This window comes from Phalacrocorax carbo, chromosome 6 (assembly GCF_963921805.1).
Source record: "Phalacrocorax carbo chromosome 6, bPhaCar2.1, whole genome shotgun sequence".
Taxonomy (NCBI): Eukaryota; Metazoa; Chordata; class Aves; order Suliformes; family Phalacrocoracidae; genus Phalacrocorax; species Phalacrocorax carbo.
Genome location: NC_087518.1, coordinates 5,160,503 through 5,181,463, shown reverse-complemented (window position 1 = coordinate 5,181,463; position 20,961 = coordinate 5,160,503). Strand labels below are relative to the sequence as shown.

The 20,961-nt window shown below is 39.0% G+C and overlaps 1 protein-coding gene across 2 annotated transcripts in view; it reads right to left on the bottom strand.

Annotated features, from left to right (window-relative positions):
• Window positions 1-449: 449 nt before the first annotated feature.
• The window catches only part of SHQ1 (SHQ1, H/ACA ribonucleoprotein assembly factor), a 57,677-nt gene continuing 37,165 nt past the window's right edge, over window positions 450-20,961 (bottom strand). The window contains exon 12 of one of the 2 annotated variants that reach the window (XM_064453457.1): window positions 450-2,249. In XM_064453457.1, the coding sequence (XP_064309527.1) occupies window positions 1,601-2,249 (649 nt within the window). In that variant the 3' untranslated portion in view covers window positions 450-1,600. The remainder of the gene's footprint in view (window positions 2,250-20,961) is intronic. The other variant, XM_064453458.1, reaches the window with a different exon arrangement.

Genomic DNA, 20,961 nt, shown 5'->3' with positions numbered 1-20,961 from the left:
ACCTATCAATTTTCACAATATGTACTTCCTAACTCGTAGCAACATAGCCTTTTCCAGCCCATGTTCAGCCAAAGGAACTTTCAGAGTCCACACCTGCAATTTGGGGAGAGAGGGAGGGTCACTTTTTTTTCCTTAAATGCCTTCCACCCCCCCACCCCCACCCCCAGCCATTCACTGCATAATTGCAGCTACAGCATAGATTTTACTGCTAGCATTTAGAAGAGTTAAGTGCCCACTGACATGCAAGATGGGAAGGGCTCCTCCCCTGGGGAACAGAACAGAGAGACTGATTAAGCAACCAGTAGGTATTTAAGTACACAAAAACATATTGGCAGATCAGGGTTGCAGTTCTTACTGAACAGAAGTCAGCACACGAACAGGGCTAGCCTGCTGATTTCCAGCAGGGTGTAGCACTGGTGAAGAATAAGTCTTTAAGCTTCGGATTTTTATACACTTTTTAATAGTAAAACGGTTGAAAAGTAATCACAGCTTCCTCCTCCAGAGGCACGAATCAGGTGCTCCTGTTTTGTCAGGCTGCTGAACCAAACCCGGAGGTCCACATCCCATCCCACCCACCTCCCAGATCCTTTTGTAAAGAATGAATAGCAGTGCAGTAATTTGCAGTAGCCACCTGATTTCAAGAACCTATCTACGGTTAACAGAAATCAGCACAAAATATGTTGACTGGATTATTTTCACAGAATCACATCAATGTTATAAAGACAATAAGGAGCAAATGACTTGGCCAAATCTACGTGACGGAGTAAGAACAAAGCCAGCCCCAGAGAGCACAGGTTTGCCTTCAGTCTGATACTCAAGACCGTTTCTTCGTTTTGGTTAACATTACTGTTGTAATATTAAGAGCATATGCAGGAAAAAAAAAAGTAATTAGGATTTCTGTAGTTTAAAGAACAACAGTAGTGTCCACGTGTGGAAACATTTCAAAAAACAGCACAAAATAATAAATACATAACAAAATGTTGAAATAACTTACATAAGAACTGCAGTAATATAAACTATAGCCCTTCTATCTTGCACTGATAAAATGCCTTTATTTTGTACAAATAATAGAAAATATTTATATATTTAAAATAACTCGTCAGCACTAGACTTGTAAAGTTGTAACCATTATTTTTAAAGTGGTGAGCTACAAAGCATTTTAAAATTAAAAATAATGCAGCAAAATGTCATAAACAAGTTTACACAAACAGGTTATTTTTCAAGTAAATCCCAACAGGTAAAGATAATTAAAATGATGCTCAACTCATTTCAGTTGTATTTGACTAGGACATCATTCTACTACCAAATAAGCTTAATGAAAACTGCTTCTAGTACTTTACTGAAATGACACATTCCCAAATGCAGGGATCAAATCTGAGACTGTTTAATCAGCGAAGAAAAACAAAAATCTAACTACAAGGGTATCTATCACACAGTCCTATCAATTCTTTTCAAAGCAGTCTTGTCCTCCAAGCTGTCAACACAACAAAGAAGAAAAATATCAACTACTTTCTGCAGCTCAGGGTAGCCTTGGGAACACCTCATTATAGCAATGAGCTGCATTGCTAGTGGGTCACACCGTGTGTCCTAACATGGTCCTTCAGTATTCATCTTCATTTCTGCTGCAAAGAAAAAGCAACGGGTTTGTCTTTGAAGACACCTCCAAGAAATTTCCCTTCCCAGTAGTATCTTTTGAAAATCCGTCAGGTTCAGATACACAGTTTTCTTCTTGTTCCTGTAAAATGCAGCTTGCAGTAGGCAATCCTTCAGGCTGTTCTGAAAGTCTAATTGCAGTGTGCATTTGCTTTCCTAATTCTTCTACTAATTTTCCAGGAACAGATGTAGATTGCAAAGAAACCTTTGATTGTTCATCACTAACCTCAAACGTCGAAGTGTTTGTGCCCTGCCTTAATCCATTACAGTCAATAAGTGGAGCTGTCCTCTCCTCTTGAAGTGTGCCTTGCAAAGAATTTATTTTCCCATCTTCACTGGTTGAGGACTCTCGCTCATCTGAATCAGAGCCTTCTGTCTCAGATGATGAAGTACTGCTTGATTCTTCAGAGTCACTTGTCTCCAACTCAGAGGAAGGCAGCTGTTGCCTGGAAACTGTGCCAGCAGCTTTTAACACGCTCTCTTCCTCTTGTACCAGCACTGCTGCTGCTTCCAGCTCTTCTAGTTCAAATCCTATGTGGGACTTAGCGAGTGTGGTTTTCTGCAAGGATTCAGAGAGTGCAGCCAACTTTTTTGACCTTTAACAAAGAACAAGATTTATTATTTAACTTTACAAACAGAACTTTCCCATTTGATAATGGGAACACAAATCTTAAACATTTCTACTCTTTGCTTAATTTACAACTTTCTTCTTCAACTATGACTGTAAAAGTAGATGCTACAGGGGAAAAAAATAATCAAAAGTATTCATAAGTAGTATTATTTTGGGTACCTTTTTCCACAATATTAGACAAAAATCCCACTGAAACTCTTCAGTGGCATTTTCAGAAGAGATGCTGCTTCTCTGATGTTTCAGCAGTGCACAGTATGGGAAAACAGGGATTTCAGAACAGGCCTTTTCAGAATTGCTGTCTTTAGCAGTGAACTTTGTGGCTTGCTGGATTAAGTTCATATGCAGCAAAATTATTTTGTTTTACCGCTCTTCCAGGTATGTCTGTTAAACGCAGATAAACCAGTAGAGCACAGCTGATGAGGTCCATCTCAGACATATATTCTCCCCTTTTCACAGCAAGCTTGGTGCACCCACGACAGCAGATGTTTGACACACTGTCTGTAGATGTGCTTTTCCTTTCATTTGTAACTCAGCTGAAGTATAACTCAACAAAAATATCAGGACCATTTAGATAAACACCTCTAATAGAGCAGGCATGTTACGTCAGCTTCAGATCTTTGGCACAGCCATATCCATTTCCTCAAGTGTTTAAGTCCACACATGCTTTACCAGAAAAGTGCATCATGGATTTATAAGCAGAGAGAACAAAAAGTAAGAGAGTGCCTTGAAATGGAGGGGCAGGGGGCAGAGGAGAAAATGGGTGTAAAATAACAAACATACATCCTGTTTCTTGTTGTAGAGTTTTGCCTCAGACTATCAATCAACTTTTCACCACTTCCTGCAACAGCAGGTCTACTATAAATCCTGCAGTAACTGACTGGGTTTCATTTCCTCTGCCAAACCTGCTAACCTGCAAGGCATGACACACTGACACCGGAGCAAGTAGCTGATAATGTAATACATGACTCCTGCGAGGCAAAAGTTAAAGTGCTTGTTCTCTCAGTTGAATGATTTTAAAGATCTTTATATTCTATTTCCCAGGGGGCATAATTACTCAGTATAACACAGACGCTTCAATTTTTTTTTTTTTTTGCTCCTAAAGGAATTGTATTTAAAAATGGGGGAAGGGAAATTCAGTGTGGCTTCTTACACGTTTTACAGAGACTGTGCAACATTTAAAAGCTGAACATGGAATAAAACATATTCAACTTCCTTAGTTCAACCCATAGATTGGAAAACTAAGAAATAAGTGTTTCCCAGAAGTAAGTGATGCAACCGAGAACAAGTTACAGTTCTAGGATTTTTAAATCTAAAGCTAAGAATTCAATCACAACATTATCCTAGTGGCCTCCAATATAAACTCAAGTACCAAATTTTAAAAAGCTGCTTACTTAACACTCTTCTAATTTATTCGTTTCGGTGATATATTTCCATTTTGTTTTTTGTCAAGAACTTGACTTTTTCTTGAAAAGTTATGGAAGATTTGAGAAATTGCCAACCTAATTGGAAACAAAGAAAGCATTCTCCCTGCTCCAGACGTAAAAAGAACGAAAAATGAGGCCGATACATAAAAAGGCACATGAAGCCCTGCAAGTAGGTGGCAACAGAGTAACTGGCTTGCAGGGGAATCTGTTTCCTGAACACACTGGTGAGAAGTTGTTTTATACCCTGAGTAACAAGAGTTTACATCCTTTTCAGAAAACATTTTGCTTTGCTTTTGAAACAGTCTTTTTCCTTCCTTCTAACTAGACACACGTATGTGCGTGCACGTGCCCCCTTCCTCTGTACGGGCTGTTCATAATATGAAGGCACAATCCTTTTCCCTGTCCTGTTGCCTGACCATCCACAAGAATACAACAAGCTCCAAAATCTAGATGTGCACTGTGACAGAGAACACTTTTGTACCCGTTTTAGATGTAGTTCCTTTTAATTTCATTGACAGCCATGAGCAACTAACTGTAGGCGCAACGATTTCCTCTGGTGATACATCTTCTGCTCCAGCTACCTCCGTCTCACCTGCCTGTTTTACTATTGCCATTATAGATAGAAAATCAATTTTGAAAGTCCTGTTTGTCCTCACATCTCCTCTATCACATCTGTCACTTTGTTTCCCAATCCTGTACGTATTTTTTGCCTTTTCCCAGTTTCTACTGTTCCAATTTTTCATGCATATTTTTCTCTTAGATACTCACAGTCCTTGAAATCACTCCCTTAAAATCTTCTCCTCCTCTTTTGCTATTCTCATATAATGCAGTTAACACCTTAGATGAGAAACGTGTCACATTACTGAATCAAGTATTAAGGAGATGTATGGCACCACGTATGCTGTGGCATTAATAAATACTTCACTGCACTCCAGATTATTTAATGCCAAGAGTTAAGGAAGAAATGATATACTAATTTGACTCAGCACACATTATGTTACTAAATTAGATGCGGTACTACTGACAGGTAAACGAATGGCCTCTCTAAAGCAGCGTTTGATCGTTCTATACACAAATGCATTTTTATTGATGAGTTCAAAGAGAATGAACACAAAAGCTGGTGCCCAACAGCTACAAAACACCTGCCCTGCTGGCCAGCTGCAGAACTGCGAAAGACATTCTTAGTCTGAGACCTTTGGGTTAATTCCTTCTGAGTGATCAAAACTCACTACAAAATAATGATAACAACTGATTTTATACAACAAATGTGGCTTCAAGTTTCACATTTAGTCCTTTTTCCCAAAAGTTTTGACAGAACTACTGAGAGAGGACATCCTTTTTATCTTTACAAAGGATTACAGAAGAAAAGCCATCAATTAAACAACCTGCTCTTCCCTGTTAACAATAACACAGCACAAATGGATACTCTGCTTGGATGAGTAAATGCCTGCAAAAGGCCAAAAATTCCCTCTATCCTCTTAACCTCTACAACTGCCTTCCTTCAGCTCTCTCACGGCGGTCCCGTGGAGCAGTGTGACTGCCAACACCGTGCATGAGGACAGAGACCATGACCTGCCAACCACCATGTTTCAGGAAAGGGGAAGGGGTGAGGACTTCATTGCAGAACTGCACAACCCTCCACCTCTCTGCACTGTCAATGCCCCGAAGACCATGTTAGGCCAGCCACAATAGGAATCTTCTAATAAATCATTAAAAAAACCTAGAAGATTATTTTATTACTTTTCTAGCTCTTAGCCACATCAGGTATTTGATTTAAACTGGATTTAAACAGCATGAAAAAGTCTCTTTTCAGTTACTCACATTTCTTAATTGGCTAAGTGTTTCCTCCCAACTTTCACTCTGGTCATCAACTCTTCCAGAAAAAAAAAGGACATTCTGCAGAGCTCAACATTTCAATATAAGAAAAACTCAAACTGCCACGGTTTTGACGACTTTATACATAAAAGCAGACAACTCCACTCCCCAACTTCCCAATCTCCTGGTAAAAAAAAAAAATAAAGCACTTGAACAGCTTTTTTTTTTTTCCTCTCCCCCTGTGCAGGGGGCTTACAGCATCACCACTAGCTATCAGTTCACCTTGTTTAAGGCAATTATCTAATTTCAAGGAGAACTGAGTTTCAGAAGTGCATTTCTTATCAGCCTTAAGAAAAGGTGGCAGCGCTCCCTGGACATAAACCAAAGCAAATGCATAAAAATCAGAGAATGGAAATACTTCCCACAGGAGACTGTGGTTCTCCGATCTAACAATTTCCCTAGCTGAAATATAAGCAACAACTCAGGAAACAAAAATGAGACACCAGAAATGAGATATCATGTGTGAGAGACTTATAGTAAACAGGTCCTGCTGTTTCCAAAATCTTTTGAGTAGTGTTTTAGAGATTAGACAGCAAATACTTTAATTTTTCAAGTATGATTAATGGAATTGCATGATTACTTTAAGACATGCTCATTCAGTATGCACATTTGTGGTAATGATATCTTATTATTATGGTAATAGTGTTCTTACATAAACATGCATAATAGGCTTTAAAGGTGCTACACATGATAATTATTAGTTATCAAGATGTCAGTTGCTTAAGGAAAATGTTTAATTACAGGTTGAACTGATCAGATGCATGTTTTGCTTAATGTACAGCTTTGAGGAACAGATAACAACAGAGGCATCTCAGGTCTTGTCCATGTGGTCTGGAATTTAAATTGCAAGACAGAACTACTGTAATCCTTGTCTAGGCAGCAGGAGAGTTTCTCCATGTGCTAGGAAAAAGAAAAAAAAAAACCAGAGGATTATGGCAACAGGAAAGGGAAATCCTTACAGGTTTACAGCAAAGCCCACCTGTGGCAGCATGAAGAGAAGCGATGGTGATGGGGACTGACTGCAGTGCTGTGACACAAGAGCAGCCAGGGTGGGAGGGAAGCAGGACACAAATTCTCCAGTTAAAGACTAATACTCCTACAAGCTCCAGTTCTACCTTCTGTTCTGAGGAGGAAAGAGGGCACTAGGATCTGATGAATCAAGATAGCTGTTATCTCCAGAACATGGAGCTACTAAAAAGGGACTCACAGAAGATATACATTAGGGATTTGGTTGTTTCCAAGGAAGATCTAACATAAACTGTAAGGAAAGACAAAAGTCAATCTAGCCACAGAAAGTAACTTGGGGGACTTGGTGGATACAGCCAGCCACAAAATCCTCTGATTTTTCCCAAATATTAAAATAAAAAATAATTATGTTTCTGTGTACTATGTCCATCGATCAGAAATAGCGCTACAAAAGGAAAAGGTTTAAAGAAGTCTTTATGGGCCAGGCCTTCCTATCTTGCCTTATATCCAATTCTCTTGCTTTCACAGTTTATTTATGTTAAAGAAAAAACCCAACGAACAACTCAAAGATAACTCAAAAATAACTTGAAAATACGAAAATCAGCATTCTGCTGCTCATTCTGTATGATGGGTGGCACTGCATACTCTATATCATGACATGGGACCTACAGATTAAAACACTGCGGAGTATTTACAAACATGGGAGTAAATAGTCCAACTGGCAGCACAGCCTTTCAGAGCAGGAGTCAGTAACATTTCACTATGGAATGAAAAGGGACTTTTCTTGTACAGGCACAAGCTCTAGCTTGCTTTTGTTTTTGTAAACAATAGCAGGATTATTTCTACTGCCTCATAAGCTTTGCTTTGCATTTCACAGATGCATACAAACATCCACTTTTCTGAACTATGCGATATAAACGAGGTGTAAGACATGGTAAAACACAACTATGAGGCAACAGAATTTTCTTATTATGTAGCCCTGCTCAATCACAATCAAGTCAGCACACAGTGCCCAAGTGCTGTCACGGCAGGTTGAGCTATTCTTGCCCAAGCACAACACAAGAGCAACAAAGCATGGGAACGGGTATATCAAAAACATCGACAACAGCTTTGGTTACCTGCCTGGTGTTTGAATGTAACCTAACTGGTCTCGGAACCAAGCTGGAGCCTAACTAATCTTGGAGTCAACTAAAGTCTTGTTATATTATGTTGTTCAAATGTGGTTAGGGCCTATTCACCATGTTACAATGGCAAATCAGTCCTCCATGCTAGCAATGCTCTAACTTGGCTCTACAGGGCTGACAAGCCCTGTTTTAAATGTAAACTACTTTACATTAATTATCTTTAAGCCTTAAAGGCAAGATAAACAAGTCTCAAAGAAACAGTAGATACTTCAAGTGCAGACGTGTGTTTGCAGCCTCATAGGTTCCACCGAGTATGAAAATGGGCCTGTCTCATTGCCAAGCTGCTATCCCCTGGTAGGCCCACAACTCCTGAGATGCATTCAAACACAAACTAGCAGCATGCTGTGCCAGTCAACAGGGCTGACAAATATAAAAAGGGCAGTTATTTAACTTATCTCCACTCAACAGGAGCTCTGAACGCATAGGATCCATCTAATAAAGCTGCTTGCAATAAGCAAAACGCTTTGTCTGAAGGATCACAAGGTATTCCCAACTGCCTTTATTTTATACATTTACTGTATGAGAAGCTACCAAGTTGAAGGAGAAAGCGTCCTTTCTCAAAACTACCTTTCTCAACAAGGCCTGGCAAAACTCAGACTTGTGAGAGAAAGTTTCATAGACACCCTCTTTCTTAGATAAAACAGATAACAAGGAATACAACCAGCCAAGAGTATCACCACTTCAAATGTGTTCCAAATTACATACCTGGCAGCACTGCTTACAATTTCCCACAATCATTCTCTTAGCCAGAGGCAGTGTAAGTATTAAGACAATTCTAGAGTAATATTATCTCAGACATCACCAGATATTACCCCAAAGTAGAGCCTCAGCAGTTCAGATACTGAGGATGTGTAAATTTAGTACCTGCAAGACACTGAAACATCAGTTAAACTATAAAGGATAATGAAATTTTCTGCCTTGCCACAAGACTGGTTGAAGGCAGGCTGCAATAGGACGTAACTGATGTTTCTGCATGGACTGTTGCTGGTTCGCAAAAGGGCACCTGCAAAAGGGCCAGACTCTTCAGACCCTTCAGATCACCTTGTATTTCCCCTGCCCAGAGTGGTTCTTGCTGGATTCCATCCATCACTGTCTTCCAGCCCAAGCCTTATCTGTCCAGACACAAGGGGTAGGAAGAGACATTATTCAACGTTCAGTCCCTTGATAATGGCAACATTAACTTCCAACAGGAACTCTGTCATGGTCTTGATGAAAATTAATATCCCTATGGCAGTAAGACTACTGCTTAAGCTCCCTTGAAGCAGAAGGCTCAACAAGTTCCAGCCAAACATGATATCAAAAGCTAAGAAAGTAAGCTGACACAAGAATGACACAGCTGACAAAGCATCCTACTATTCTTAGATATACTTGAGAAGAAAATAGATTTTTCTTCAATCTAAAATTCTGATGTCACCTTCTATCTAGTCCTACACAGCTGCTTGAGCAACCAAACTGGAGGTCTTTGGGAAAAGTTTCTTGAAGCTGATAGAGCTCACCCTGTTAGGCAACGCTGTAAGTCACCAGAACAGTATATTCTGACACCCAGGGGTGGAGGACAAAGCGGGAGAGACACATGTTCTTGAATTACCCTAACATCGCTTAAACTTCAGGGCTTTAGCCCAACAGTAGCATGCCTCCTTCAGAAAGGCAACTAAACAAAGATCCTTCCACACTTGACATACAACTTCAAACAGCTAGAGAGAAAAAACTAATATAACGGTTTAATTCTTATGATACAGAATTGAAAGACAATTTGATTTTAATAAGATATTCAAGACATAGAAGAGCATAGGTTTGATCTACCCCAACTGGTAAAACACAGAAGTGGTAACGATGATAGCGTTGAATGCAAAAGCAGACTTCATTATTGCAGAAACATCTAAAGTCAACATGCACAAAAAAAAAAAATGGTCGAACAGCGAGAACAGATAACAAAACAATCCGCTGGTTCAGGAAAAGAATCCTTACAAATGGATATTTAGCTGCAATAACAGGAAACTCCTCACACTAAACACACCAGCTATTTGCCAAAACTACTCTAAAAACTCATGCGTTACAAGAGAACAAAATCCGTCCGGAGATAAAGAGCCTAAGACTCAATTACACCTTTTAGATCGTGTTTTATATGCAACGCCATATTTCACCATTTTTTATATCACTTTCAGGGTGAATGCTAATGAGTGCTTCAAGTTATACACCAGTCAATGACCTCCACAGTGAAGTAGTTTTGAAAAAACAGGCTCAGAATCAGTGAACAAAATTACTCAAAATCAAGTTCTGAAAGAAATTCATAGCAGAAATTCCATAGTCTTGGTAACTTTTGACAGCGACAACCACTTTCCCCATCTGCACACACACTGCTGTATTACAGACTACAACAATGAACTTAACTTTACACTGGTTTTACTGCAAAGTACCTTATAAACCCCTCTATCCCAGTTCCCCACAAACTTGGGGAAATTACGCGCAGATTTTATTTCATCCACTTCCAGGAACACAACCATTCTGTACAGTGAAACATGGCTGGAAGTTAAAGCATAACAATGCTGCCCCAAAGTTTGAGGCATGAAGTGGAAAAGAAAATAACACAGCACTTGAACCAAAGGGTGACCCATCCACAGAAACAAAAGGCACTCGTTCAGAAGAGCACAGGTAATATTCTTTTATCTCCCCCCATGCACAGAAAATACCACAGGTTCCTAATGAACAGGAACGTCTAAAACCTATTTTACATCCCTTCTTCAAAAATGGCCACAAAATTCCTTACTGTATCAGTTAAACAAAAAGATGAATATGCAACATTCAGTAAATCACTCTTTCCTTTCAGCCTTTATTAACTGGTTAGCTCATCGTAACCCTACCCGGTGTATGAGATCTGAAAGAATCGCAGAATATGTAATACAATTAACAGCCAGTGAGATAAACACAGACAGCACCATTCAAGTTTCATGTGCTTAGTTTATTATACATTTTGATACTAAGAGGTAGAACCAATAAATAACAATTAAAATCTCATTAGCTCTGATCAATGAGTGCAGAAGATAACATAAGAACAACACTGAATTTAATGTGTTGGTGAAGGTGAAGCAAGACTGTTTTCTTCAAGGACTCAGGTAAAAATTGACCTAAATTTTAACAAATCATCTACATTATCTGCAGCAAAAGACAGACAGATGAGTGTAAGCACAAAAGAAATAATGCAGTATTTGTTCACATGATTTAGTACTAGATTAACCACTGTCTTCAGAGGAAAGGAACAAACCGTCTCAACAGTACAGCACTAAAGACAGCTGAATTTCCACACTTCCTTATGAAATCCGGCTGCTAAAATAAAATGTGCTCAGTCTATTCTAGATACTATATACAACTGCAGGTAAGAATTAATTCTTTCCATTTCTCAAGAAGCTGGATTCTGATTTTTAGCCTAAACTTAGGTTTACACAGTTATGCTGCCCCTGCCTATACTTACTGTTCATTATTTCCTTTCTAACAAGTCTTGGAAATACCAGGCAACTTCAATCAAATTTAAGAGCAACTAGAGGTTAAAAAAGATCTTTAAATTCCTACATATTTCATGAAAATAAGCAGAGGTAGACCCAAAATAATGACCCTCATGAGAAAAGGCTGGCAGAACACAGCTATCGTGTACATACCAACCAGTGCTAAGACCAGCTACCGCAAATGCTGCCTCTTGCCTGGTGGAGGTGTCGGAGGATGTGGTGAAGAGATTAGGGCACAAGGCTTGGGTTTGTAGGAAGTTTATAGAATCTTTTTTTTTTCCTCCCTCCCTTGTAGACACCAGACAAAGTGGAGACTGGAAAAGCATTCATTGCACACCAAATCGTTATCTTAAATATAGGAAAACCACACCATAAAAATGGGAGCACAAGGTTAAAAAAGAAGTCTGGAAAATACATCTCCCTGTAAGCAAGATGACAGCATTTTAAACTGACAGGATTAGAAGAGCAGAAATCCAGCCTAGATACACTACTTTTGACAAAAGAAATCCACCACTTATCTTTAGGTGACAGAAAGCAGTCCTGAACCATAAAACAACGGCTGATGTAGAAGAATCCAGTGGGTTTATGGGAAACAAAATGCTTTCGTCTTGAAATTCTGGTTTTCAAAGGGCATTACATGTATTCTGGATCTAAGAGTGATACACGTACAGTGCAATCCAACTTGCAGTCTTGTAAACATGAACTGCTATCTTCATAGCTTAAAGTATTAGTTTGTTGACCATAAATCAAATATAAAATACAGCACCGTCGTTTCAATTTAAGTGACTTTTTATTTTAATAAGTCTGAATATTTCAAGTGACTTCCCCTCCATATTTATTCTGAAATTCTACGGTGCTTCTTTCATAATGAATCTAAATACTGCATGAGCTGAACTTCACATTTATAAATATTTAAAAAAAAAGATGAAGCTTTCCAATATAACATCTTACTTTCATTACTTGGTCTTTTTGATAAGTTGAAACCAAACACATCATGGATTATAAAAGAAATCAAGTACAGCTTACTTATTTAGATGATACTATGAAAATATTCAGAAGAGAAAACAGACTAAGAATTAATATTGGACTATAAAAAGAAAATGAGCAGTATGTATATGTTTTAAGAATACTTTAACTGAGCTTAGAAGCAGCTCAGTATTGCCAAAATAGCTTCAGTAAGTTGCAGCCAGTCCAAACATCTAACAAGGCACAGCTTCCAAAGTCATATATGATAAATACAAATAATGAAAGATGAATAGATAACTCACCACAAAACAGATGCAGAGAAAGGAACAGATTTTATAACGTGATGGTAAGTATTGGCTGCGTTACAGCAATGGAACACTGACAATTTTTCTACGTTATTCTTGCCTCCCTCAAATTTCTTAACTGCTATTACCTAGAACTTGGTCTTCACCATCACCAGTGGTGATCTAGGAGATAGCGCTCCTAACGCTGTAAATTATACAATTTGTATTACAATATGGGAATGAAAGGTGCTCACACAAAGCAGAGCAGATGTGAATTTTAGTGTCAGGATAATGATAGTGAAGTCATGTACTACAAAAAGAACAACAATGACGGACAGGCTAAAAGGCAAAATTACAAAAGCATTATTACTCCAACATGATCCTACTCCTTTACAATGGAATTTTTCCACCAAACAATAAAAGTCCTAGCGAGGTCGATCAGAGGTTTAACTCTGACACCGCTCCATTGCTTCTGACTGACACCTGAAACACTTCAAGGGAAAACACCACCTGTAGCCTTCCCACTCACAGTCCATTCTCAACTCGCACAATCCAAACAAAAAGACACCAAATCTGAGCATCTTGCAAATTCCTGGCAGGAAAGCTGATTTTTGCATGGGCCTAAACTGAACAGCCTGCTCCCATCTTCCCCCCACACCCTGCTGTGTTTGTAGGGTACCTAGTATCAGATGCTCTAGAGCATGGTCATGCCTCTTATGAATAATAATAATAATTTTCAATAATACCACCACACCCCACTGAATTGGCTGCACATCTGGCTTCCTAACCATGACAGGGAAACTTGAAGGCCATGCATGCAGCGTCACGTAGCCGGCCCACACTGCCCAGTGCTTGCAGGAAGGAGTCCAGTCCCCAGAGAATAGTGGGGAGTGGGCCTTAGGCCACAGACTAAATTATCATCACGTTCAATAATTTTTCTCTCTCTCATTCTACCTCTGCTCTGTCTCCAGATTTATGGGACAATCATGGCAAGGGGTGGGGGCAGGTGGAAGAGACCAAGCTAGCTACTGACAAGGTTCGAAACAAAACAGGAAGACTATCAGCCTGCAGATCAGCTTCCCACTTTGATCACAGCTGCATACTCCACCTGCTTAGAAAGCCAACAACTACACACGCTCATCCTTCCCCTAGTCAAAACAGAAGAAGAGTCAGCTGAGATGCGCTGACTGAAAAGACATGACACAGATCACTGACCCTTCTGTAGGCAGATAGGAACTGCCTCCCAGCAACTTTGGGAAATCAAAGCAGTAGCCTGAAGGGGAAAGGAAAAAAAAAAAAAAAAAGGCTTTCTTTTTTGCCTTCTCTACCCACAGCAAGGTGCATTCAGACACAGCCTGGAGGAATATGAGCTATAGAAAAGTGATGGAATAAATAGGAAAAAAAAAACAACAGAGGAAAAGGAGAGGAAAAACATCAAAGGAATCTGCAGCTAGCAGCTGGGAAGAGAGATTAAATCCCTTGTTAAAAATCCATGTTTTACAGGGCTTGCTAAAACATAGATAAAGGGGAATTTCTGGTATTATATCCACCTGTCTATCACATTTTTCAGCCTTCAGGGCAACAAGTGTTTTGCTTTAAGCCTCTTAAGTCAGTATATTACATTACTTGGGTATTGTTATTTACAAAGTGCTCTGTGTTCACCTACTGCTTTGCAGACAATTGAAGTGACAGCTCAGGCCTTAAATAAGATGCAACATTTAATGAGAGGCATGGCAGCTCAAGATGACAGTAAACAAAAAGAAACTGTATTAAAAATATGCATCAAAACAGTGGAAGAGGAGACATATATAATAAGCTTGCAAATTATTAGTTACTATTTTTAAATCAAAGAACTGTGATCTAAGGATTAAGAGCAGATGACTTGGGATGAAAAATAAATAAATGTGGGTTCTCTACTACTAAATTCAGGCACCAACAGTCAACATACTCTTTGATAAACTGGTAAATCCTTATCCAAGTTCTAACAAAACTGATAGCATTTCCTCTTGTAAGACTAGAGAAGGCCGTTTTAGTAGCATAATAAATTGCACAGAATCTCAAATACTTTCTGCATCAGACCCACATCTAGTGTTTGAACCACAAGGTATTTTTTTGAGCTACGCTATCTTGATGGAAACAAGTAAGACAGTAGAGAATTACCCAACAACCTAGGGAGAATGAGCCAACTTATTACTCTTTACTAGTAAAATGTGAAAACTTATTGCTGTCTGATTTTTTTTTCTGTTTCCTGTTCAGCTAGATGGATTTTATATGTAATTTTTTTTGTTATACTGCACAATGGCTAAACCCCAAAATCTCTGTCCCATCATACTTGCAGACAAGTCCAAATCGATCTTCAACTTTCTTACCAATGAACTACTGAGTTTATTGGGTCTCTTGCCATAACTTAGGTCATTCAGACATATACATTTGTGGAACCTTTTCTCCCCTAATTCTCTCCATTTTTCAACATCTCTTTGAACAGACGCTAGAATTGGCCTGTGGTTTAGCACAGTCTCACAAATGATGCATTCTAAGGTCATGCCCCTTCCTTGTCCTAAATCATACTACTCTGCTTCTTCAGCTGAAGATTGTACTCACCCTCTCACCTCCTCAGAGATAAATAGGTGCTGAGATTCAAACTGTTCTCAAGCATGACCCAACCTATTTTTCTAGAGCTGCTACCCTAAACTGGCTTACATTCTCCACTCCATAACTATGACCAACAATCTTCTATTGTGCGTGTGCCCTCTTATACTTGATTGTATTAAAACGTACATTGTTCAAATAAGCACGTTGCCAACCTGCGTCAGACTGTGCAATTAGTTTTCTAACTTTAAATAAATAACATTTAATGTCACCAGAAATTTTTTAACTAAAAGGACATAGACTGTGTGTTTTCTTGCAGATCGTTAAAGATACTAGACAAAAACTCTGAAAACAATAGATGATCTTAACGTTATAAAGCAACAAAGAACTATCTGTCTTTTTCCAGGTTTTTTTTTTCCATTTTCCATTATTTCCCATAACACTGACATGTTAGTAACTCCGAGGGTTGGTGATATGTAAACTGAAATATACATAAAATGCACCTCAAAGAGCCTACAGAGACCATTTGAAGTGGCCACTCCCATTATTGGTAAAAGCTTGAAAACCAGCTGGGACATCTGAAAATTAATACACCACTACAGGCCACCAAAGAAGTGAATGAAAAGCAAACCTAATGCAGCATAATGACTCAAAGCGGTAAGCAAATGTAGTGCTGCATGCTGAACTAGCTGCCAACAGCAGTAATGCCAGCTTGTAAAGCCTGCTAAGAAGGAATTACAATAATTGGGGATTGTAGCCACGAGCTACTATAGCAAGTCATCACAGGACAATAAGGGTGAAGCCTATGTAGCCAGATAAAACACAGCTTTCTTACCGTGTTCATGGAAAAGGTGTAATCACATGCAGCACCAATATTTTTTTTGGTTTATGCCTTGTACCTGTATGGATCTTAAGCCAAAGCAGCAAAGGAAAGAATATCCTTCAAATGAAAAATCTCCAAATTCCAACAAGTTTTGCTTTGCAAGGGGTGGGGTGCAGGGAATTAAGTGGCCTCAGGATCTCCACAATGACAATACCATTAAAGGAGGATAGTGAAAAATATGATCCTCTAACTACGGGACAGATTAAAAGAAGGGATTTTGCAATGGTGGCAATGGGGTGGTTACACTATCTGATAAATAACAGAACTGGCTACATCAGAACATAGGCTAAAAGCATATGCTAATGGTAAGGCTGCTTTCAAAGCAGCAGTGTGAAAGCAACTGGTTTGTCTCTGCACCACCTACTTTGAAAACTGGAATTTTTATCAAACCTGGTATTACCACAGCCTTCACTAAGTAAGCTAAGGTTCACTTGGGCAGCAATTAGGGTAAAGTAAAACGTAAACTACAGCCAAAGCAGAGTATAGTTGACCATGAAACTGTAATGCACATAAAATACAATACTATGAGGTGTTAGCTTCCTAAGGTCTTAACAATATGAAGTGCTTTAAACATGCTGTGTGAATCAGTTTAATCCCATAGAGCCACGAAGCAGGATTTTCATCCAGAATATATTACTGCTTATGCCTTTGTTCTTCTGAATCATGGCTGTTGAATCCAAGAGGTTAACAGCTGAAAATGAGCATATTCCTCTAACATTTGCAAATTTTTCTTATCTGTTAATATATTCCCTTTTCCCCCATTAGAGATCGAAAAATTAAACTACCATGTCAGTAGTACACCATTTGGAAACCTTTTAGGATAGTTTTGTTCTTGAATCATCCTGTCTGAGCTTCATATTTTCATAGTAGAGGTCACAGTCACCAAGAGTTACTCCATTCACCCCTCGTTCAGCAGTACAGTCCTGAGTTTCAGGCATTACAGCTGACTCACTCCCAGGAACATGGCAATGCCACAAAGAGTGAATGAGACTTCATGAATATCAACCCTTCAAAGAGCAAAAATACACAGACCAAAAGATTTTTAAAAGGCTGTTTTTCCTCTATTCAAGTATTTTGAGCTTTATAAAACCCTAAACCACTGAAAAAAAAAAAGCCAAGAAGAAACAGCTGCAAAAATGGCACAATCAAAATAGTTCCTCCATACTTTGGAACACTTTTCAAAGTTTTCCAGATCTTAGCAAATAATAACCAGGTCAAATTTCCTAAGTTTGCAGATAGATGATCCATTTCACAGACAATTTTAACATACAACTGGGCATGTATGTTGAAATTCTATTTACAGTCATCTAAAGAACATAATATTTGACTACACAAGCTTACAGAAGTTTTATGTTACAAAATATTTTCCCAAAGCTAGCAAAAGCTTAAGGTAATTCTTTCAGGAAGGCTGTCATACATGATCTGTACTCAAATGCTTTTTGTCCTACAAGCAAGCACAGCATAGGATATGGAGAGCTGGTATGTGTAACAAGATACAAGGAAAATAAATAAGATCCTCTACAGAGGAGAGAATTTAATGTAAATTAATAACAGACGTATACAGCTATGCAAATACTTACATGAACTGAAGACAGGCTGTTGACCAGTGTGGTACAGCGTGTTTAAGTGGGCACAACAGCAGTCGAACTATCAGCATTACTCTGATTATCAAATATGTGCTTTGAAAAAATGCCAGTAGGCTGTCCTACACATTCAAACCCTCTCTTTTCTGCAAATATAAAGAGATGCTCACTTGTAAAATAAGTATTTAAAGTCAATTAAAGCCAAGAAAGAGGTCAGAATGAACATAAAGAAATCTTCCCTCTACCAAACTTTAGCCAATGCAGTGGACTGAAACTATGATGCTGAAGCACGATTTCCTTACTTCCTTGTGCACTTTAAGATGTGATGTGGCACAGGCAGTAAAAATCCTAAAACTCAGTTTTTTCTTTTTTTCAGAAAAACTCAGCCTCCTTAATACCTTTGCAACATCAGGCCTTAACACTTCAGCCCCCCACATTACACTATATTGGTTAAAACAGTAATTCAGAAAACCTTGGGAAAAGGGGGGCTGAACAATCACAGTCAATCCCATCACCTCAATGACACGCTGTGAATGTAATTAATCCTACCTTTATTTAGAGAACTTCACAGCCTACACATAAAGCAGCAACTCCCTGCTGCCTTCAGACTAGGTAATTGTGTTGTAACAAGGACTAGGTTTCCATTGTTATAACAAAGAGATGAAAAGGAACACAGACCTATGAAGCTAGCCTATCTTTTAGGGTATGTCTCACCTGCAAATCAAGAGAAGCAAATGTAACATGCTCAGGAATATCTGAGTTCGCTTTAATTTAGTTAGTTCCAATAAAGACAGTAGCTTCTACACAGACTGCATAAGCGCCACCAGAGATCCTGGTTTTCACTGTAAAGCAGTCAGTGCTTGAACTGGCACGTTACACCTACATATGCCAGAAATAGCACGATTACATTTGTCTTACATTGCGGACCACATATACTTATACGTGAAGGTGCAACTACAGAGCATCCATATATTAAAGCAGCCTATATGCCGGTATAGCAAATGAAGCTGCAGATACAGTTCCACAGGACACAGCTCATTTCTCAACACACAGATCTCCTTTACCGCATGAGTAACACACAACCCAAGTAATGGTTTTATAATTTTTTGCAACAGAACAGATCATTAATAAAGTGTAAGGTATTAAGTTAAAAAGTAGAAAAATAGCGATAATGAAAAATGTAATACAAATTACATGGGATCAAACACCTTATTCTCCTGCATTCCTCATACACATAAAACTTTGAGAAGTATACAATTATACAACTGTGCATAATTAAGTGTACTAAGCCCTACAAAACTGCCAGGAACACTAACAGCCTCACCTCTAATTCATTAACACAGAAAATAGACATTTACTGATACTGAAGTGGTACACGATTAAAACTATACATAAATTTAAAAGTTAGGTAAAAATATTTTACATCATTATGTGCTCAATTGTTCTCTTATGCAGGGACCCAGAACAATATACACTTAACTGCTTGTCTGGACTAGGACTCCTAGGAAGTCGCTCAGCCCTGCACCTAGTCACTCTCGCTATGGCCAGCAGGCATCCTGCGGCCAAGGTACCAGACGGCACATATTTACCACAGCCTACAACAAAAAGCAGCGTGAATAGGGGCTGGCACAAAGGGGAATACAAAGCACTGGAGAAAGACATCAGGCTGCACAAAGGAACCTCAGCACAGCAAGAGTCGGTGAGTAAACTACTCTGGCTTCTATAAAGGACACAACTCCTATGGGGGCATGGACGCATAACTCCCCTGCAGCAGAAGGTTAAAAGTTCTCTTGCAACAAAGCCACACCAAGATCCATCCCCCTGGTCTTAGCAGCCCATATTGCAGCTATCAGACAACCAATGGTTTCCCCAAAGCGCTCTCTTCTCTCCCTCATCTCCTTCTGCTCAGAGTAAGGCACGAAAGATGGAGAAAAGCTCAGACTTACAATACAAATTCAGTTACAAGTTCACCTTGGAGAGGCTGCCATATGTATCATAGTGGTTTGTAAAAATGCTGAACTAAAGAAAAAGCATGCAAAACATACAAATTAAATTTAATTTTATTATGGAAATGGAAGTAATAACAGAAGTGACAGCAGGGTAGATGATAAGCTCACTTAGCAGGGGAATCAAATGAAGTGATGACATGTCATTATGACCTCAGGGGTTAAAGATGCAATTTTCCATCTGGCTGCATCTGGCTTTTCAACATAAATGTTGACACCACCTGCCGAGATTTACTACAAGATGCCTCCATAGGTCTTTGTCTAGCTTTTGTTACCCAGGTTAACATTCACTTCTCCCTCTTTTCTGATCAGTTTTGCTGAGCAACACGCTCCCTTTCTTCAAAACCCAGTGAAAAGTTATAAGGATTTTACATGCCACTTTATATAATAGATCGAATTATTAATAGCAACTTCACAAGCAGCTCAGAGAGATATGAGAAACCCACAAAGCGGGTAAAACTAGCCTTAAGTTTGCCAGCAGGAAGATGAAACTTTAGCTACACTTGCTAGTATCTTGCATTGTCAAAGACTTCTAGGCATCTACTTTTCTCTTATAACAGGTACCTGAATGAAATAATTTAGCTGAAAAAATCATTAGTATTAAAGAACTCTATTGTACTCACCATATCCAATTGACTATTAGCCACGTGCAAGTGTTCTATTCAGCAGTTTAATAGTTTCCAATTCCAGATACATGGTGCTTAAAATAAATCATCTTTCGCCAGCCTAGTGACACATTCACTTATTCATCTAATTTAGCCACAGCCAAACTACAATCTCAAACCAAATTTGTAATCAGCTATCGACACACTGTTGACTATAAAGTTTTTGTTTCCACATTGAATATTTAAAAGCTACTACCAGTGGTGGTGTTCTCCTGGAGGCTTAATCTGCAATAGCTTACTACCACCTGATACATCCATTACATTTTTGCTCATGCCAAACTTTTTTCTAAATCTACAGCTCCCAGACTTTTCTCCCCCAGTGCAGGTGAGCTAAAAAGCTTCCTTTTAGCTGATTTTAAAGTGCCCAAGTTCTTCACTAAAAAGAATCTATGGTCTGGTTTAACTGTTTAAACAAAGAGGTCCCAACCTCCATCAGGCCTTGGTTACATACCAGGGAAAGAGGGGAAGAAAAGAAAAACCCTCCACAGATTTTGAGTGCCCTGGGACTACAGCTATGAAAAGACAGGGGAAAAATGGAGACAAAGAAAGTTAATGAAGCTTACAGGGAGTAAAGAATAGCTAAGAAACAAAACAGAGAAAGCATCCAGACTGATCGGACACACAAATAACTGCATAGAAAGACCTGCACGAAAACACCTATAAATACCCTCCCCTCCCAAAACTCTTTCACCACAAAGGCAGTTACCAGCAGGATGTCACAAACTTCTTCCCCTGGAATGGAGGATGCACCA